The 22031-nt window shown below is 41.5% G+C and overlaps 1 protein-coding gene across 1 annotated transcript in view; it reads right to left on the reverse strand.

Moving 5' to 3' along the window:
- BMS1 (BMS1 ribosome biogenesis factor) overlaps window positions 1-18718 on the reverse strand; it is a 41551-nt gene extending 22833 nt beyond the window's left edge. The window contains exons 1-10 of the mRNA XM_065407712.1: window positions 18666-18718; window positions 16630-16873; window positions 16018-16208; window positions 12841-12920; window positions 9469-9657; window positions 8461-8603; window positions 6634-6755; window positions 5780-5976; window positions 4929-5068; window positions 872-1689 (exon numbers count right to left, since the gene is read on the reverse strand). Of these exons, the coding sequence (XP_065263784.1) occupies window positions 872-1689; window positions 4929-5068; window positions 5780-5976; window positions 6634-6755; window positions 8461-8603; window positions 9469-9657; window positions 12841-12920; window positions 16018-16208; window positions 16630-16805 (2056 nt within the window). The 5' untranslated portion in view covers window positions 16806-16873; window positions 18666-18718. The remainder of the gene's footprint in view (window positions 1-871; window positions 1690-4928; window positions 5069-5779; window positions 5977-6633; window positions 6756-8460; window positions 8604-9468; window positions 9658-12840; window positions 12921-16017; window positions 16209-16629; window positions 16874-18665) is intronic.
- Between the last annotated feature and the right edge of the window lie 3313 nt (window positions 18719-22031).

Below are 22031 nucleotides of genomic sequence, written 5' to 3' on the forward strand. Positions count from 1 at the left end.
CTTCGAACTAAGATACGCAACTTCAGCTACGTTAATAACGTAGCTGAAGTCGAAATACCTTAGTTCGAACTTACCGCGGGTCCAGACGTGGCAGGCAGGCTCCCCCGTCGACTCCGCGTACTCCTCTCGCGGAGCAGGAGTACCGGCGTCGACGGCGAGCACTTCCGGGATCGATCCCAGAAGATCGATTGCTTACCGCCGGACCCGGAGGTAAGTATAGACGTACCCTAAGGGACCATCTGCACTAGGGAGAAAACTTAAATAGGGAGTCAATTACAATACACTTAAAATTGGTAGATAGGATCAGGACTTTAACCTCGTTATGTGACACAGATATACATGGACGGCTCTAATTTTTCATCCTGTATTGTAACACGCTCCGGTGATTTGGTTGGTTTTGCAGTGTAGATGGTTCCTAACTTTTGAAGGAATAAAAGGGTAAAAGAAGGATTAAGACCAGAGCCTGCAGACTAAACTAGACTATTATCATCATCAATTCACCACTGACACTGATTACATCTGTTAATAAAATCACTGAAAGGTGGTTTACTTTTTCCAAATACAATACAGAAGTTTCACTTTTTTGAAAACTTATCACAGTAAAGATAACAATTTTGCATGTCTTTAGGGCCTTTGATCAGAGAACTCTATAAAAGCTAGGTATTATCAATTTTACTGTCCGGGAAACTGAGGCTTAAGCAGACAATCAATGGTTTACAGAGGAATATAACCCAGGTCTCCTGAGATGCAGTTTCCTGCTCTAGCTACTGGACAACACTGCTTCCCAAGGGGGAAAAAAAAAGACTCTGCCTCCAGCAATGAACATGATGCCAAATGCACAGTAAAGGAAAATGAGAAATTGAACATTTACCTGCTGTGTCTGCAGAAAAGTCATTTTCTTCTCCATACTCCTCTTCCTCTTTCAGTAGATTTTCAACATCATCACCACCATCCTCATCTTCTACAGCCTTCGATTCAGCCCATTCAACACCATCTACATTCTTCTCTGGAGCATTCTGAATCCCTTTCCTATCTGACTCTTCAGCTTCTGAGTCATCATTTAATCCTTCTTCTTCCTCCTCTTCCAGGGAGGATCCTTCAGCCTCAGATTCAGATGCCTCTTCAGCTGTGCAGTTTCCAGAATCTGTAGTGGGAACCACTTTTTTACCCAAGCGGTGATCTAGGTTATGATTCTCTCTTCGTTCTTTATCTTTCCTGCCTAATTCACAGGGTGTGAATTTACTTATTTGTCTGCTCGAAGATTCAGAATCGCTGTCTGAACTTTCCTTTTCGTCACTCTCTTCTTCATCTCCATGGTCTTCTGCTTCTTCCTTGCTTTCATCAAGGTCAGTTTCCCCTTCTTCCCCTGAACTCATCTCAAGATCATCATCACTATCAGCAAATGCTGGCAGTTCCACTGCAGTTTCTTCTGTAGTCTCCTCTCTTTTCAGACGCTTGGCACTCCTGAGACCTAGCTCTTGCCCTGGTACCTCTTTGTCACTTTCTCCCTCAACATCATCATCACCATCACCATCTTCACTTCCATCCATCTCGTCCCCAGACATTTCTTCATTTTGACCCTCCTCTTCATCACTTGCTCCATCATCATTTTCTTCTTCAAACACTGCCTTCCGACGTACTCTCCCAGTCTTCAAATCAATTTGTTTTTCTTCTTTTGGCATCACAAATCTGCTTTCCCAATGGAGAACAAGATAAAAAAAAATGCAATTGGCTTTAATTAAACATTTGATGTCACAAACAAATACTGTAGAACATTTTGGTGGTGTGACCTCAACAGCAGAAGCATGGCTACCTGTGCCATTAAAACAAGTGGCAACACTGTCTGACTTAAAGAAATCTCTTAGTTCAAGAAGCCTCATTGTGGTAATGTCACAACTAAATTAGTGATTCTTCACTGTTGTCCACTAGTTTAGACTGAGTGCCTGCACTAAAGTTGTTTGTTTGTTTTTACTGAAGATTATGATTGCCGTGCTCCCAGGACCCTCACAAAAACCAAAAATGTATCACATGTTGCTATGCCAGTGAATTATTTAAAAAAAAAAAGGGAAGGAAAAATGGACTGTGTTCAATGGTGATGGAGTCTCAATCCTTTCTAACTTGGGGATAAATACTGTTTTATATGGAGAAATAAATGGAAAAAAAAAAAATATTGTTGTATGCAATGCTGTTGTAGCCATGTCCGTCCCAGGATATTAGACAGAGAAGATGGGTGAGGTAATAGCTTTGATTGGACTAACTTCTGTTGGTGAGAGACGCTTTAAAGCTTAGGCTAGATCTACCCGACACACTTTACTCTTGGGGGAAATCTGCATCAAAAAATTAAAAATTCTGTGCACATTTTAAAATTCTGCATATTTTATTTGTCAAAATACCACAATATAATCACACCAATTTCAGGGATAGCTCAGTGGTTTGATCATTGGCTTGCTAAACCTAGAGTTGTAAGTTCAAGCCTTGAGGGGGCCATTTAGGGATCTGGAACAAAAATCTGTCTGGGGCTTGGTCCTGCTTTGAGCAGGGGGTTGGACTAGATGACCTCCGGAGGCCCCTTCCAACCCTGATATTCTATGATGCGGGGGGAGGAGAGGGAGAATACGGGGTAGCAGGTTATAGATTGTTGTAAGAAGCCTTAAAATCCAGTGTGTCTATTCAGTCCATGAGTTTTAGAGTCTAGCAAGACTAAAAATCCACGCTCATCATCAGAAGCAAGCTCCCCTTAGACCAGGATATAACTCAAAGCGGCACCAGACCCTGCCAGAACAATAGATGCAAAACCTGCAAACGTATTTCCATTGCTACAATGATCGACACCCAGCACAACACACTTTTCAAGATCCCTGGGCCTACACATGCCTATCACAACATATGATGTACCTCATCCAGTGAATTAAATGCCCCAATAGCAACTGTGTCAAGGTGAAACCAGACAATTACTATGCTTTCAAATGAACTCACACAGGAAAATGATGAAAGACAAAAACACCACATCACCTATGGGTGAACACTTTTCACAAAGTGAAAACTCTTTATCTGACCTATCAGTTCTATTCCCTAAAGGAAACTTGCACACTTTCAAAAGGCGAGTCTGGAAGCTTAACTTCATAACTTTGCTAGACACTAAACATCACGGACTGAAGAGAGACATTGGATGTATGGCTTTTTACAATAATCTACAACCCACCAGCAATCCCCTATATTGCTGCTTCCCCACCTTCCTTTCCTCCCACCAGAAGGGTGTTAACAGGCCACTTCTTCTTGAATGGTCCCTTGAAATGTGTGTTAACTACTTATCCTAAGCAATCTGTTCTACCTTGTATTTAGCTGTGACACTCTGAGCCCTGGGTCTACACTCCACCCCTGAGCGGTGTAGTTACACTGACCTAAGTGCCAGTATGGACAGCGCTATGTCGGTGGGAGAGCTTCTCCAGTCGGCATAGTGCATCTTCACCAGACACAATGCAGCTGCACTGCTGTACGTGTAAACATGCCCTAAACCAACAGGAGAAGCTCTCTTGTCGGCTCAGAGTGTCTTCATTAAAGCACTATAGTGACGCAGCTGCACCAATGCAGCATTTTAACTGTAGACCTGCCCTGAGTACGTTTCCCAAACCTGAAAAAGAGCTCTGTGTAAGCTTGCAAGTTTGTGTCTCTCATCAACAGAAGTTGGTCAAATAACAGATATTACCTCTCCCACCTTGTCTCTAAAAACAAAACAAAAAACTGATCAAAAACATCACAGACATGTATCAGTCATCAGCAGCTATGTAGAAATTACATCCAAAAAACTTCATTAAAAGAAAACATAGAGGTACCTAAAGGATATCTTTATGAAATGTTAAGATTTTTTTTTTTTTTTAAAACAGGAGCAAGACATGTTTTTCCCTTAATCTTCTTCTCAGAAACAGCTTAGCTGTTTAAGCAAAAGTTTAAAAAAATAATAAAAATAATTAGCCGAAGGTGGACATCCAGCATGGAAAATTTCAGCCTGAACAGTTAAATAGAGTTATAAGCAACAGAAAACTGTCTTATAATGGGAAGTGGTAAGCAATCTATCTGTAGGGTGGCATTACTAACTTCTTCTATAATTAGAAATATACTCCTGCAGCAGATTCTGAACATCACTTTGAAGTCCGCAATCCCAGAGTTGCTCACACAAAGACCAGAGATATTTACAACTATGATTACTTATCTTCCAGAAGAAACAACACTAACCAGAGAAAGTGCAAATAAAGCTTGGATTTCTTTTCCTCTTAAGACCTGACAAAAGGAGAACCTTGTACTGATTATTCCATTCTGAAAAGTTAATACCTAATGGATAATCATAATTTACTGTGCCCAAAAATAGAAATGTCCAAGAAAAAAAGAAAAACTAGATGCATGTCTGAAGGTGAAAGCAAATATACTCCTGTCCTACAATTATTTCTCCTATAAACATCCACGTCCACATCCTGAAGCATCCTTACTCCCACGCCTACCTATTTTTTAGTTGAGGTTGAATTATGTTTTCCATGTTTAGGGGAGGACTGCTACAGAAAAGAGTAGGAAACTCTGAAACCGTGCTTTTTAACTCAGAAGACAAGTTCAAACCCTGATAAAATCACTACTGAAAATAAGTGTGATGATCTCATCTTAATCTGGTTCTAATGAAGGTGTGGGAACAGAGTCATGAAGTTTAAACAGGTCTGCTTCAAGTTTCAGAGCTCCGTACTCCCGTTTCTCTTCTATAATAAACCTCTCCCAAACTCTTTCTGTGCATCTGCCATGCAAGCAAGCCACACACCTTTAATATCAGCCCACTGAAACAGCTATTAATTAAGATACACAAGTGGCCAAAGCTGTTGCCTGTGTTATGCCTCTTCTAGTCAAGTTGTTCTGTCTCCCACTGCTTGGTAAAATTCAAAACTTACTCTTGGTTTTCCACATCTTCTGAACCTAATGGTTTGGAGTCCATGAAAAGAGACACTTTGCTTGAAGCCATCTTAACATCGATGGTGGAATGTGTGGAGATGAGGCTCTGGACTAGTTCATGATTTGGTCTCACTTCTTCCTGACAAACCAAAAGATTTTTTTCTGTTTAACAGATCAATTATGCAAATATCTATTGAACAATCAACAAATTGTTAAAACTGCCTAAAAATGGGCAACAGGAACAGACTCAATATTAAACCATGCAAATTATAGAGATGGGCTCCTTACCAGTGTGTAACAAACATATTGTACACTTAATATTATTTTAACTCATGCACCATAATATTTGAAATAGTCTGAGTACAAGACAGAAAAAGTTCAAGCTCTGCCTCGGAGAGCAACTTCCTTGGATGACATACAACCACTCTCCCTCAATTTCCTCACCTGCAAAACGAGACTAAATACATGGGCCCTGCTCTCAGGGATGGCATGACCCTTAGCTCATTTCTCTTCAGATACTTTCCGAGCATTAACTATGTAAGTATTTATTATTAATTACTTCCTTAGCTGTTTTCCACAGCTTTTGAGAGAGGGAAATTGGGAAAAAACAAACAAAAACTATTTTGTTTCTCAATCACTGTAGTAAGGAAGGTTGTTAAATAAGATATTTAAGGATAAGGATATGTTTGCATATCATTTGGGTTGATGATGTTTCTTTAAAAAAAAAAAATCTAAACCAAACCAAAACAAACTGTTTCCAAGCACCGTTGCTTTGCCTCTTTAGCTCTTTAGGCAGAAACTATATTCTACTGGAGAACAGAGAACTCAAACAAACAGACTTTCTCCTCACCTCTTCATCTTGATGAGCATGACTTCCACCAAGGTCAATATAAACAGCATCTTTGTCATACACTACACCTCCAACTCCTGACAGTGGGGCATAAATAAGTTTATCCTTCTCATTTAAGGAACGCTTCTTCTGCTGTTCAGGAAGTGCACAGGGGTCTGGCAAGAAACTCACATCGCTCACAGTAAAGTCCCCTACACCTGGGGTGAGGGACAAGGAAGAAAAGGATTTTGACAAAGCTCTGATTTTTAAAAAAAAAAACCTGTACAATTCACCATAAAGAGGTAAAGGGGCTCTATTGTGGCATGCAGTGATTTAACATCAATGGTACACTGCATAGATAAACCACATGCAATACTTTTAAGACCTACCACTAAGTCTGGAAAACATTCTACAAGTTAATCAACTAGTGGACTATAAATCACTGGCAACACACTCCTTTAAATATACACTTGCCTTCATTACTAACATCATCTCAGCATTGTTAAAAAGAAAATAACTTAAATCATTAAGTTATTAATTAGTATTCATTTATTACACTATGTAAAACTTTTCATTTTAAATAAACCTAACTTACTTTTCACTATTGACACTACCTTTTTTGCATTTCAATCATCCTAGAGATCTACACTGATCAATTTCATTTTCTGGTTTTCGATGCTAGTACATTGTTATTGTGTTTAGATTTAACACTGCAAGAAGATTTCTCAATTAAAAGTTTTACAAAATATTAATATTAAAATATTAACTACAGCATGGTGGTCTTTTACAGATGTAAACTATCCCTTTAACAGTAATAGCATTACAAGCTATAAATCAGCAAAATAATAAGAATTTTAAGAGATTGGATATATTACCTGGCATGTGAATTTGGCTTTTGTTTTTTAGGTATGCCCCTCTTAAGTAGCCATAAAGTGACACCTTTCTGTCACACTTTGGATTGACTCGAACATCTTCTGGGTTTGTCAAGTCTTCCATTCTAGGGAATATCAGAAGAAATATTAGAAATATATTTTCTCAACTATCATCTTCCATAAAGAAAGTACTGAAGCAAATTGTTGCACTTGCTACATTAAACTATTATTGCAGCTTTATTTAAAAAAAAAAAAAATCACAAACATTGTATAATCTCATTATTTGAAAATTTCAGTGTTTGATAATAGGAACACAGTAAGGCACACTGTCATGTTAAAGTCATTTTTTAAAAAAAAAAAGATTCTTATGTGTTGAATATTTTAGACGATAATTTTATTTTTAAATGTATAACATTTCATCTAATATTACACCTCTGAAAGATTAAATGTGTGTTCATTTGGGGCATTTCTCCTTTCTCTGGGGGCAGACAGGGAAAACAGCTGAGTCAGTTTCATTTTTGTTTATAGTCACTTTCTAGCCAATTTCACTTTTAGGCTCTCATGTACAATAATGTTAAGCAAACACCTAAAACTGGAACTGGAAGATTTCGAGAATATTTTTTATTCGTTTCCCCAAATGTGCTCTGTGCATTTCAGAGAACTTTGTGTATCAGCTTTCTAAGTATTTCTCCGGCCACATCACTTGAGCATTGCCCCTGTATTTAAAAGCAAAAAACAAAATGTCTGTTTTTTACTTCTTTCCCAAATTGCAAGAAAAATATTCTGATCAGTTCATAGGTATTTTTCCCCACTCATTTATGCGTGAATGGGACTTTGAAAGAAGAAAGGTTGTTGGTTTTTTTATTGATTTTGGTTAATCTCTTCCAAGAGCAAGCTAGGTCCAGCTCCTCTGAAAGTTCAGTCTTCAGAACTCACAAGCTTCCCCTCCCCATTTTGGTAGACAGATTCATTGTTCCAATGGAACCTAACTGCTGAGTGAGATCATGGACACAGAATGAGAGACAATCTCTCAGGTGGCTAGAGCCAATCCCATGGAGAGCTTTGAAATTCAGGATAGAGACCTTGAAGTAGACTCTGTATTCAATGGGGAGCCATTCCAGTGATTAGAGATCAGGGTGATATGTTCACTGTCTGCTGCTAAGCTATTGGGATGCTGTGCTTTCAGAGAAGTTCACCATAATCAAGCAGCAATTTTGTTTAAATGTTTTATGGACAGTGTTCAAGTATCCTGTAACATTCTAAATATGCATTTAGTGCCTCATCCTACAAGTCTGTGAACAAATCAAGCTTACACTGAAGTCACCAGGCCAAGTTTACCACTGACTTAAGTGGCCTCAGCTCCACGGAAGTCAGATTGCAAATTATTATAACTGATTTTTAAATCAGTGGGGTTGCACTCATTTTGAGCAACCAATACCATGCACCAGCTGCCACAGTAATGGGTAACTCCATAAAATTCTAGCTAGACAATAAATTGGTCATTTGCATGCCCAACAGTTACATAACTGTGCTATTAAAATACCTTTTTTCAGAAGTGTACAGGAACAGAATTACACCATTCCCTCATACTGACATGAATGGAGCTGCGTGGCTAAACTTACATGCAGAGGATTGAAAATACACCTCTTACACCACTGATTTCCCCTCATTTATGTCAGTAATAAAAAAGAGATTAAACTTTAACTTAGCCATTATCAAATCTCTGGCACACTCTCAACTGACTGGCTGTTAAATTCTTATAAAAACAGAACATGGGGGTGGGAGTGCAGAGGACAAACAGAGAATTGAGGAAAAAAGAAAACCACGTACCTGTCTGCTAGGACATATGGGTGAGATGTCTGCCATGTAAGTGGACGGAATTTCATAACAGAGATAAAGCGTCCCAGATTATGAATTTCCTGCTTTTGGTACTCTCCGTGTACCATCCCAGAGAGATAAAACAGTTTGGCACCCTAAATCAATCAAATTTATATTAAAAGTTTAACAAAAAACTTACCCCAATTAAATTCCTACCTCATTAAAACTAAAGCAAGAGACTCCATTCAACAAGCTACAATTACCCCCAACAGATTTGAGTTAACTTCTGTTAATTATCTCCCCTTCATCAAGGCAAAAAATTATCCCCAACAATTTGGCACCAGGTGTGCAAGGCTCACAACAGCAGCAAAGACTTGCTTTTGCATCTGTTAAAAGGCAGATGTATGTTTCACAGAAACCAGGCCTTTTTTCTTCTTTTAGCAGCAGGCACAACACAAATACAGAAGCTACACAACATTAGCATTGCTAGACACCACATTAAAGTCTGCAAAGCAACACCATCTGCCTTTTATGAATCTAGGATTTGATCCTGCAACCCCTTACCCACATTATTACTTGTGTGAATGACTATTGGGCTCTAGTGCTGTAACAGACCTATTGTTTGGTGGTAGAGCTCAATTACACAAGTCAATTTTCAAGAAAGAGAAAGAAAGATTGTATAATCTGAGTCTCAATACTAAATGGTACATTAGCAGTCTTCTCTTTCAGTAACATTTGTGAACAAATGCAAATCACAGAATATCAGGGTTAGAAGGGACCTCAGGAGGTCATCTAGTCCAACCTGCTGCTCAAAGCAGGACCAAGCCCCAAACACATTTTTGTCCCAGGTCCCTAAATGGCCCCCTCCAGGCTTGAACTCACAACCCTGGGTTTAGCAGGCCAATGCTCAAACCACTGAGCTATCCCTCCCATGTATTTAAATACCTGAATATTTTCCCCACCCCTAAATCAATTTCCACAGTTCAAACATTTATGAAAAATAACTATTTGGTATTATACCGGATACACTTCTGTCCAGAATCTGTGTTTTAATCTCTTTTTGGTCTTCTTTAACTGTTTGTTGTTCTTGAAGGTATCCAGGTGGGTAAGGACACCCATGATTTTGGGAAAGCCATGTACTTGGCAGATGTTCAAGAATTCAAAGGTTTCCATCTCAAATCCAAAGCTGGCATCAATGAGCATAAGAACCTGAAAGTGAATGAAAACAATTTACTCTGGTGCTATTGAGATGCCCTCATCAGCATCTTCAACTAATTTAATAGTCATGCTTTTAAACAGGATCCATCTCTTCATCCAATCTGTGTTGGCTTTGATAAATTTTTAATCTCAAGGAGTCAGGCAGTCTTCCCAAGGATTTTTACACAACCTAGAGAGCCAATTGTGGCCTTTTAAATTAAAAGTTGTGTTTTAAGCCCTTCTTACTTTAGAAAAGGCTAAGAAATCAAACCCCCTCTCCTAAATCTATAGACATTTATAAATTTTTCTTCACTTTGCTTCCCTCTCTCCAGGAAAATTACAGGACCAAAAAAGAAAAAAAGCCACCCGCAGACAAGAGTCAGAACAAAAGTCTCCTTCTGCACAATCACCACTTCCCTCCCTCCCCCGCCCTCCCCCAAAAAGTGTTAGTCCCAGCAAGGAGGGACAGATCCTTATTTAGTTAAGTAGCCTCTTACTGCTCAAACAGTAATGAGGCTCTTTGAGGAGCAAGATAATACTGAACAGGAGTAAGAGTATCGGAATCTGGCCCTCCTCAACTAACAAACTTTGTCCCCTCTTAAAACATGCAAGATTGAGCTTTTATCAATATTTGCAGGAATGTCTGATTAAATTAGTAAAGATAAAGGCCTTGATTGTTTTGGGTATCTGAAAAATGCAACCAAAGATTAGGTTACCTCAAGAGACTACTGCTTTAATGCCTTAAGGGACTAGAGCATCTAAGATCATAAACAGATCTTTGGTACAAGTGAGATAAACAAACTTCCTTCATATGTTGCAATTACTGTAATGTGTCACTGAGAGATGATAACCGAGCAGAACATTGACATAGGATAATCGTCTCCTGTAGTCACATGAACATGAGGCAAAGCCAATTAGCTCCTCAGCAACAAGGAGCCTAAGGGCTTGTCTACACTAAAGGGAAAAGTCGATCTAAGCTACGCAATTTAAGTTACGTGAATAGCATAACTCAAATTGACGTAGGTTACATCTACTTACCGCGGGGTCCACACTACGCGACGTCGACGAGAGACGCTCTCCCGTCCACTCCCCTTACTCTTCTCGATCAGGTGGAGTACAGGAGTCGAGGGGAAAGCGATCGGCACCTGATTTAGTGGGTCTTCAGTCTTCAGACCCACTAAATCGTAAGTGTAGACAAGCCCTCAGATGCAAAGGGATTAATGATTTATGGCTCCATCAGTAATTAAGTCCTCCTAACCTTGTGACAACCAAATCGGTATAGCGCTTCACACCATCACACACATTCATAACTTCAGGCATATACCATATCTATTATTTATGTTTTAAATGCATCTCATTGTCTCAGAGAACATGTGTACAGTAGAAGACTAGTGAGATTAGCTGGTCAATTTCAGCAATGGCCAAAAATAACCCCACAATCAACTATCAGCGAAAATATATTCCATATCCACCAGCTCAGCCAAAAAATTTGAGTAGACTAGTCAGCTTTGCACCCTGTCCTGAAGATCAACAGACTCAGATATGCTAGACCAAAGATGGAGGTAAATTACAGAACTGAGACTCTCATCTGAAAACACTGACTGCAGCACTCAAACCTTCGAATCCAAGGTTCACCAGCTAGAACGCATCAGATGAACCCAAATGATGTAGCAGTATGTTTCCATTTCCACACAGTGAACAATCTGATCATTGAAGATTTTTTTCTATTAGAGTTCTTTGAGGGGGTCAACAAACATGTGGACATGGGTGATCCAGTGGATATAGTGTATTTAGCCTTTCAGAAAGCTTTGACAAGGTCCCTTACCAAAGGCTCTTAAGCAAATTAAGCAGACATGGGATAAGAGACATGGATCAGTAACTGGTTAAAAGACAGGAAACCAAGGATAGGAATAAATGTTCAGTTTTCAGAAGAGAGAGAGGTAAATAGTGGTGTCCCCCAGGGGTCTGTACTCGGACCAGTGCTGTTCAACATATTCATAAAGGATTTAGAAAAAGGGGCAAACAGTGAGATAGCAAAATTTGACAGTGAGGTGACGATACACAATTACTCAAGATAGTGAAGTCCAAAATAGACTGCGAAGAGTTACAAAGGGATCTCACAAAACTGGGTGACTTGGCAACAAAAAGGCAGATGAAATTCAAAGTAGATAAATGCAAAGTAATGCAAATTGGAAAACAATCTCAACTATATATACAAAATGATGGAGTCTAAATTAGCTATTACTACTCAAGAAAGCAATCTTGGAGTCATTGTGGATAGTTCACTGAAAACATCCGTTCAATATGCAGCAGCAGTCAAAAAAAGCTAACAGAATGTTAGGAACCATTAGGAAAGGGCTAGATAAGACAGAAAATAATATAATGACTCTATATATATCCATGGTACACTCATATCTTGAATACCGTATACAGATCTGGTCGCCCCATCTCAAAAAAAAAAGATTGGAACTGGAAAATGTACAAAGAAGGGCAACAAAAATTATTGGGGTATGGAACAGCTTCCATATAAGGAGAGATTAAAAAGTACTTCACACAACACAGTCAACCTGAGTAACTCTTTGCCAGGGGATGTTGTGAAGGCCAAAACTATAATAGGGTTCAAAAAAGAACTAGGTAAGTTCATGGTGGGTAGTCTATCAATGCAACACCATCCTCTGTGTATCGTTAGCTTCTGTTTACCAGAAGCTGGAAGTGGGTGATGGGATGGATCACTTGATGATTGCTTGGTCTGTTGATTCCCTCTGAAGCACCTGGCATTGGCCACTGTCGGAAGACAGGATACTGGGCTACATGGACTATTGGTCTGACCCTCTATAGCCATTCTTATGTTCTTATGTTTTAACAAACCATTTCAAACATCAATAGGGATGAATTGGAATTTGTTTAGCGTAAAATTGCTGTTCCATTTTTGGTTTGTTAAGAGATTTTTCATTAAGGTTCAGAAGTAGAATGGGCAACATAGGGTCACGTAGACATTCAAAAGCAGTTTCCCTCCCGTTACATCTGGTCTAGTTCCAGTGACTGCTCCAGAAAATTAGGCCTTTTAGGGACCCATCCTGCTCCCACTGAAGCCAAAGGGAGTTTTACCAGTGACTGCAATGGGAGTAAAGATCAGGCCAATGATCTGTAGGTGTGATCTAGGCAAAGGTATTATTTCCACAATTGCTGACTTACCAAATCTGCAACTTTAGCCAGATCAATCATTGTGTTAATGTCACATCCACATTCAATAATGGTTAGCCTACGCCTTTTACCTGTGAAGAAAACGCAAATTTAAGGAAAAACAAGTGAACCAACTAAAGATATTTTATATAACCTCAACGGTCTCAGCTATTTCATCAATTCTGCTACAATACTGTGTTGATACAGTTGACTTCCCTAATTAGCCATGCTTACATGTTGGAATGCTACTCAAATTTATTTATTGTTAGTGATCAAACCAAGTAATGCCACCTTTGATAGATAAATTTATTTCTCTATAAAAAATATCCAACAGAAGAGCCGCCAGGGAGATTAAACGCACAAAGACGGCAGAATTTTAAATTCCTGTTGGCTTTGTGCTGATTTATTGTGCAGCTGTTCTCCTGGATTACAGGTTGCTCTCCCATAATAGAGGGGATGGACTAGATTAGCCAACGTTTTCTTTGCAGTTCAAACTTCTTAAACTCCTAATGATGGGGGGGGAGGGCTGGGAGCACCCCCTGGTTCTTCTGGTTGGCTGATATTCCCCATTTTATAAGACTCATTTTTCAGTTGCTTGTAACTTTGCCAAACTTTAACCACTTGGGCTGAAATTTTCCATGATTATTCAATGTCATCCACAGTGGTAAATCACAGTAATTCATAATGACAATCAGCAGTCATTTGGCCAGGAAAAAAGTGAGAATGGCTCTCTAGCCTGGTGATTAAGGCACTCCCCTGGGATGTGGTAGATCCAAGTTCTAGTCCCTGTTCCAATGACTAATTATTTATAAAAAAGTAAAAGAGGAGAGGTGAGGGACACCTGCCCCAGAATATCCCATAACCCAGTGGTCAGGGCACTGTCCTGCAATATAGGAGACCCAAGTTCAAATGTTCAGGAAAGTCATATCTGACCAGGCCCGAGGCAGGCACTTGTAATCTGGTTCTGACGGGTTCAGATCAGGTTGCAAGGTTCTATTATGACAGTCTGTTACATGATCATATACTATTTTTTCCACAGGCCTTCTGCCTCACTTGGTGCACAGGCTAGTCCTGTTCTAGAGATGAAGCAGGACTGAGTAATGAAGACGAGAGTTATCTATAGGTAAGGCTACGTTTTAGTCACGGGTATTTTTAGTAAAAGTCATGGACAGGTCACGGGCCGTAAACAAAAATTCATGGGCCTGTGACTTTTACTAAAAATACCCACCCTGACTAAAACTTGGGCGGGGAGCCGCAGGTTCTTTTCGGGGGGGTGAGAGGGTTTGGGGGGGCAATCCGGGGTGCCATGGGTGCTGGGGGATGTGACCTGAGACCCCCGCTGGTACTGGGGGAGAGGGGACTGGGCTGTGGCACATGGCCCGGGACCCCCGCTGGTGATGAGGGTGGGGGAGGGGGCCTTGGCGGGGCCAGTAGGCAGGGCCTTCCTACCCGGCTCCGCGTCCCTGCAGCTCCTACACGGTGGAGGCAGGGGCCAGGACAGGAGCTCCGCTGCTTCCGCCACAAGCACTGGCTGCCGCAGTTCCCACTGGCTGGGAACCACAGCCAATGGGAGCTGCGGGGGCAGGGCCTGCAGGCACAGGCAGTGTGCGGCGCAGAGGGCCCCCCTTGGCCCCTCCGCCACCTAGGAGCTGCAGGGGAGCCCCCCCCCGCACTCCCCAACCCCAGCCCCCTCCCACACACCCAAACTGCTGCTGCTGGCCCAGGGGCTGCCGGGCTCAAGCAGCCCCTGAGCCAGCACCAGCCACTGCAAAAGTCACAGGGGTCACGGAACCTGTGACCTCCGTGACAGACTCACAGCCTTATCTATAGGATCCCTGTTTCATTTTTAAAGAAAGCAGGTATGTATTGACTTTGACGGAGATTACAAAGACAGGATAATGTTTAAGGCAGTTGAATGCTGCCCCAGAGAACTGGGTTCTATCCCCACTTCTACCACAGAGTTCCTATGAAATGCTAATCAAGCCACTTAAACCAAACTATTCACAAGTAGTCATTAATTGTTTGTTCCTCACTTTAGGGGGCCTGACTGGAGACCAGGGGTTCCGCACTTGCAAAAGTGTGGAGAACTCAGCTGCAACTGAAGACAATGGGTTTAGGATTTTACATGTTCAAAGCACAAAGTACTTCAAAAAATTAGATCAACCAAATTTCAAATTGGGCACCCAAAATCAATAGACACTTTTGACCTTAATCTGTGCCGTAGACGATACCACCTTGTTCCCCTCACCTCACAGGGGTTTTGTGAAAATAAACTCAATAATATTTGTGAAGGCTTCAGATACTAGAGTGATGAGTGCCACAGAAATGTCCATGAAGAAATTAAAGATTCTGTCTTCAGAGCAGGGTTTGAATAGCATGTAGTAAATAAGGCCTGGTACCACACATTGAATGAGAAGAAAACAAAATACTGATTAGCTGATCATTAACTGAGCACCATCTGTGTGCTGAATGAAATGGGGTCCTGTGGAAAAATTAGTATATGATCATATAATTAAAGACTGTATCATAATTAATATGCACAAAGGTTGGACAACTTTAATTATGGCATTTCCTAACATTTGCATGCTTGATTTTGCAACTTTAATTATATCATAACAGTTTTTGTATGTGTAATGTATAGATGAAATTTGTTAAAAATTTATGACAAAGAAAGTATCTTATTTTCTTAAGGCACAAGAAAGCCAGACATCTGTTAGAAAATATTTACCTGCTGTTGTTACAAACAACATTTAAAATTACTGCAATTGAAAAACAAGAGAAAAATATTTGCTTACGTCGTGTATATATCACATCACTTTGTGAATAGTTTGTCAATTTCTCACATTTGCTTGTGTTTGTCCACACAGCAACAGAGAGAGACAAATGTTTTAAAAAGAAATCGGATTATAAAACTACAAAAATGAGTAAGGGGAGTAGTACCTTAAATGACTTCTAACTCATTTTTTTAAAAGATATTTTCAAATTGAGTTTCCTTAGATTATTGTATCAATATATACTGCCTGTTTGCAATACCTTAAATATGCGAACTCACAACAAAATGTATTATGTGTGTGAGAACATGTACATGTGCGAAGATCAAGTCACCCTTCTATTTATCACTATTTATCCAAATCCTACATGTTGTGTATCAAACAAAAGTTTGTTTCTTTTTTCTTTTTTTTTCCTCACCTGATACAATCGTTACAGGACCTCGTATTTCAATGAGTTTTTGCCTCGTGAAGTTCCTAATTAGACATTTTATTAAAGTGCTCTTCCCAACTTTTGGAGGGCCAACTACAACCACCACCACAGGAGGAGGCTCTAAGGGAGTTCGGTCAACTACCGGAATGTGATGTTTTTTCGTCTTCAAATCCTGAGTCCTATTTATGAAGAAATTCATAAAAAAGTTTAATGTGAAGTTATAAAAAAGCAAGAACACTTGTTTTAAGGTGCTACGCGTTTCAGAGACTCATTCACATAGGTGTAATCATTAAGGACTCAGCTATTCACATAGAGATGCACAACTCCCATTGACTAAGGAGCTAAACAGATTTTCCCATAATGCAGACAAACACAGTAGTGCAGCATGATAGACCCAGTTAGGCCCACACTATTGCCCCATTTATAACAGAGAATAAATATATTGCTGTGTGGATGTGGTAAACCATGTTAGCTGAATGAGCATGTCAGAGCCTAATTCACAAAACACAGTTCTAGCAGCACCTAAAAATGAGTTTAGTGGGGAAAACAAAACAAAAAAATCCATCAAGCCCATCCATCATGCTCTAAAAGACTCCATACCTGTGGAAGGTTCTGGCCATCCGCACAGCAGACTGGACCGCAAAGGCCTTTGGGTTTCTCTTCCGAGCATCCTCATCATCTCCAAGTCCTAGATCATTCAGATGACGGTTCCTTTTTTTGTCAGCCTTTGGCCCACTGTGCTTCTTATGGTGCTTCTTCCTGTCCTTTTCCTCCATCTCTTTTCTCAGGGATCACCTGTCACCAGTGTCAAATGGATTGCTTTTGCCAATGATACAGAGCATAGCTGGCATATGGAAAAAAACACGTATTACGCAACATACACAGAAAAGAGAAGCAGCATTATTTATATACCTGTTTTTCACCTAAGACATAAAAGGCTGAATTTTCCTCTAGGAGGGTCATGCCTATCTAAGAGAAAGGAAACTCAAGTGAGTTCTGACAGATGAAGTTGCCACTTGAATATTTCTTTGATGATTGTGGAAGAGGGCCTTGTTCATGGAAGGCTCATCATCTCCACAGAAATCTATGGGTGAGGATGGTATAAATTGATTTTGGGAGAAGTGGAGTTGCCCAGCATTAATTTATCATTGGATGGACTGCAACAGCAGTTTTATTTAGGAGTGACTCAAGATTCATTAATTTATATGGAGCAACATTATTCAAGTAAGTATTGGTGGGGGGAAGGGGAGTAGGGCCCTACGCTAATTGAGGGTAGAATTCAATAAGTGGGAGACCAGGCAGGAAGTGGTGAGACTCAAGGCCTGGGGCACTGACAGGCACAGTTAAGTCTGGGAAGTAGGCTTAGTTCTTGGACTAAGTGATGTTGGATAAATGTTCAGATCTTCCAGATGTGGTTCAAGGGACAACATATTTTCAGTAGGAAGACTTCAGCTGTGGAACTCTTTTCATTAAACTGACACTAACCCTAACAGTGTTCAGGTCTAAATGCAAGCCCTACATTGTCAATAAGTCATCCCCTGAGAAACAGCATCCTACTAAGACAACTGAGGAACGGAAAGAAAATGATCAAAACACACACACAAAGCAAGAAGAATTGTCTATTAAGGCCAGTGCTTAGCTACTATGAAAATACATGCCTTTGAAAAAAAATCCACAGATTTCATTAGATGATCAGACTCCTAGTCCTGTATTTTAACCACAAGATCATCAGTGCCCTATAAGCTGCATGAATTGTGAAGTGTATCAGGAATAAAGATTTCTTTACGCAGCTTCAACTCCCTGGTTAACATAAAAAGTTGCAATTACTGGGCTCCATTAAAACCAGTTAACTAAACGCAGGGCTTTGGAGCTGTGCTCCGGCTCCACTCCAGCTCCAGGCAAAAACCTGCAGCTCCACTGCTCCGCTCCACAGCCCTGCTAAACAGCAGTAGTAGCACTCTCTCATTCCAGACACACAGCAAATGTTTAACTTTATTTCTACTAGTCCATATGTAGCAAAATACTGCTGCCAAGCTTACAGTTAGTACTGCAATAGTCACTGATAAAATGCATGTTTAACAGTTAGGCCCCAATCCTATCACAGGATCTGCTGGGGTGGCCTCCGATACAAGCCCTCTGCCTCTCTGCCAGCGGGGAGTCCCAACACAGACAACAAGGCCCTACGTGGGCACAAAGGTTCACTGAGCTCATTGCAGGAGCGGGGCTGTCTGGGAGACCAGACCACCCACGCAGAGACCCCCGCAGCAGCTCCCGCACGGGCAGGGGAGGTTGGCAAAGGATGGGGTCTGACTGGCCAGGGCTGACAGCGGAGGGGCTGGCGCCTGAGGGTCCCGACAGGGACCCCGCTCTCAGCGCCCTGGGGGCTATCGCCACGCGACCAACAGCTCCCTCCCCTCCCCCTAGTTTGAGGCAGGTTACTTCACACATAGGAAAAAAAGAGCGGGGGGGAGGGGTTGGGGTCAGCCCCAAATCCCCGCCCCCACAGCCAGGAAATTAGCCACTGATTTCCCTCGGAGCAGGATCCGGCCCCAGGTACCCACCCGCCGGAGAAGGGAGACTCGCAGCCCGGCCCACCCCCCGCGCGGAGGGGCTCAGCGAGTGGCGGTCCCACCTACCCCCGCCGCTCCGGTGCCTCCAGCAACTCCGCATGGGCGCCGCGGCCGGAAGTGCGTCCTACCCAACTCCTCCCGCCCGGAAACAGCGGCTGGCCGGCTCGGCCGGGCGGGGGGCGGGTATTGCGGTGACACCAGGCAGGGAGCGGAGGGGGGCGCCCCCTGACTGAGCTAGGCGAGGAGCTGACCCCGCCCCCTCCTTACCGGAGGGTGTTGCCATTGACTGCGCTGGGAGCAGCTGCAGCCCCCACCCAAAACCCGCTTGGGACCCGGGACAGCGCCCCGGTGCTGGTGTTTCCCCACCGGCTCCCTGGCTCTGCCTCTGGCAGCTGGGCCGCAGGCTGGTCACGTCCGGACCCGCGGCTGGTGTGTGTCCGTTCCCGCCTGGGGGTCCGTCAGTGCCAGCCACAGCCAGGGCGTTTGGGATGCGGCCCCTGAGCTCCCCCCCGCCCCAGTGACTGCAGGTTTGCATTGTCCTGCCGACAGTCTGCCTGCTCTGCTCGCTTGTGGCTGTGTGCACGGCTCCAAGAAACCAGAGATGCACCCGCGTAGGCAGGGGAGCTGAGCGCCCAAAGTTAACACACCGGCAAAATCTAGAATTGTTTGGGGGGTTGTTTTCCAGTTTCTTTCCTTTTTAGCACGCCTGCTATTGTAACCGCACTAACGTAACAACACAGTAGCTGGACATTTTCAGACAAAACGTGACTTGTAAGTTGACTCGTAAAAAGGGCACGTGGCAAATCTCGTTCATGTTATGCTCTGAGATTCAACAGTTAAGGCCCTCGTGCTGCAAATAATTATGCACGTGCTTAACTTTATGCAATGTGAATAGTCCCACTGAGGTAATCACAGCTATTCACGGGGCGGGGGAGAGGGAAGGGTAAGCAGGTGTTTAAGGCTTCAGGAATGGGACTTAAATTAAGGGACCTGTAAACAAAATGTATTTTCATTTAAATATGTGCTGAAGATTCCCAGAGGGAATGTTTATTACTTTCACAGTAGCTGTTAAAAGTGAGATACAGCAGTCAGAAAAGTGATTCTGTAAAAATGGTATGATTTTCCATATTTATTCTCTTAGTAAATCTATGTCAGAGTTCCTTGACCAAAAGTCCTGCAAACTCCACTTCGGATTTGGTGATAAAGCTGTAAATGTGGTGTCAGGTGTGAAGATTGTGCAATCAGTTAAGTTGACAATTTTGTTAATGACACTTGAAGCACCATTGAACCCAGCTTTCTTCTGTATTGAATCTGCAGGACTAGCAGGGAAGACTCAGAAAAAGTATGGCGTAGGATAGTAGTGTTTCTCTGTAGTCTGATTATAGCACCATTTTAATCACACTGTGAAGTGCCACATTTTCTATTATAGTAGAACAAGGAAAAGTTTAAAGCCCCATTTCTCTCCAGCTACATACTATTTATCTGATATGCCCACTACTTCCCTTCCCACCTTTTGTCTGTCCTGTCTATTTAGGCCCCAATCCTGCAGACATTTGTAAGCATGCTTAATTTTTACAATTCTGAGTAGTCCTATTGAAATCAATGGAATAAAGTTAAGTACATGCTTGTTTGTGGAATCAAGGCCTTACCTGTAAGCTCTTCAGATACAGCACCCAGCACAATGGGTTCCTGATCTTAGTTGGGGCCACTAGATATTAGTGAAATACAAATACATGAAATAATAATTGGAAACTGCCAATTTATATCTAGATCCTGCAGACTTTTGTGTTTGAATGTGTCAACCCCTGAGGAATCTTTTCTGGGTTTCTGCAAATAAATATGAAATCTGCCCAATGCCCCCCTCCCTTATTTTCAAATAATCCTTGCCACAAACAACTATATATTGTTTATGTTTCCAAGGAGTATAGAAAATCTTTAATGAAAACCAGCAGGGTTTTTTTAAAACTATACACTGAAATAATTGTGTGTCATATAGGGACAAAATCCAACATACCTTAAATACATGAGAGTAAGATGTGGCATCTGATTTCAAATATCTTGGGAGTAGTAAGAAATAGTTGTTTATCAGAGATCTGAACATTCAGGCTGGGGCCCTGATTTATTAAATGAAGACAGCTGTTCTTTGAAGTAATTTGCAACAAGAAAATGCAGGAATGGCCTTATGCCAAACACTACAGGAAGGAGAGCTGCTAAAAAGCTGTTCAGGCCATGAATTTATTTTCCCTGTGATGCTGCTACCAGAAGGAGTGAGCAAGAGGTTGGTTGTGTCCCTCTGGTCCTGCTGCTGAAGATTAGGGTGGGTGGCTCGTATTAGAGATTGCATGGGATAAGGGTCCTCAAGCTTCCAGTTGGTGTCATTGTGCTCAATGACATTTCTGAGAAGACAAGAATGTATGTTAAATGTGGAAAATGAGAGACTGAATGGCTCAGAAATTTGACAGCAGGTTACAGAATCTTTACCTTTAATTTACCAGTTTGAATCCATGCCAAGTTAGTAAGTGAATAAAGCTTTTGTTACCATTTAATTCTTTTTCAGTGACCTATGTGAAAAGACCTTTGTGAACTGGAGAAGAGCTCTCTGTGGCTCAAAAGCTTGTCTCTCTCACCAACGGAAGTTGGTCCAATAAAAGATATTACCCATCTTAATCAAGCTTCCAGTAGACAAGACATTCACTACACCAAAACCACTACCAAAAATGGCATTAACTGGCATCTTTCTTGGCAGTCTCAGAATCTACCCACTCTTATTTTGAGCTAGTCCCTGAAGAGCAGAGCTCTGGCACTTTGGGCATACAAACCTGGGGGAAGCTTGTAATGTCAGTGCCTATACTGCACCTGCTCTGTAAACAACAACCATAAGACTTTAGTCTCCAAAGCTCTGAGTTCTGCAAGCAATAAATGTAATTCAATAAAAATCTTCTAAAAAGAGATTGTGGAAAGTCTTTAAAATGGCATAAGAAATGAGAGAGTTGGTATTAAACAAGTCTGGGCAGATTTCCTTATCATGAAATTCATGCTAGACATGACAGTTTAAGATAAATGCAATTTGCAACAAAGGGAGAGGACAAATAATTCACACTAGATTATCAGCTCATTTGGATAGAGCACTGAAGTGTGCCATGGATATTTGCTACTAAATGTTCTGTGTGTGGAAAAACATGTATTCTATTTGGCCTTGAGATAATGCATGCCTGTGAGAAGTAACCATAATAGACTCTGCTTTCATATTTAAACTACAGGACTGATCAATGAGAAGAAAGCAATTCCCTGTATACAGTATATACACAGAACACAAGCCCTGCAGCCCGATATTACTGTGCCAATCACAAAGGGATACTAAATGGGAGCAGCCTGTGTTTCTCCAAGAAAAAAAAAAAGCTAGTGTAGCTACCTCACATTGGCCATGGAGCA

This window comes from Emys orbicularis, chromosome 7 (genome assembly GCF_028017835.1).
Source record: "Emys orbicularis isolate rEmyOrb1 chromosome 7, rEmyOrb1.hap1, whole genome shotgun sequence".
Lineage (NCBI taxonomy): Eukaryota > Metazoa > Chordata > Testudines > Emydidae > Emys > Emys orbicularis.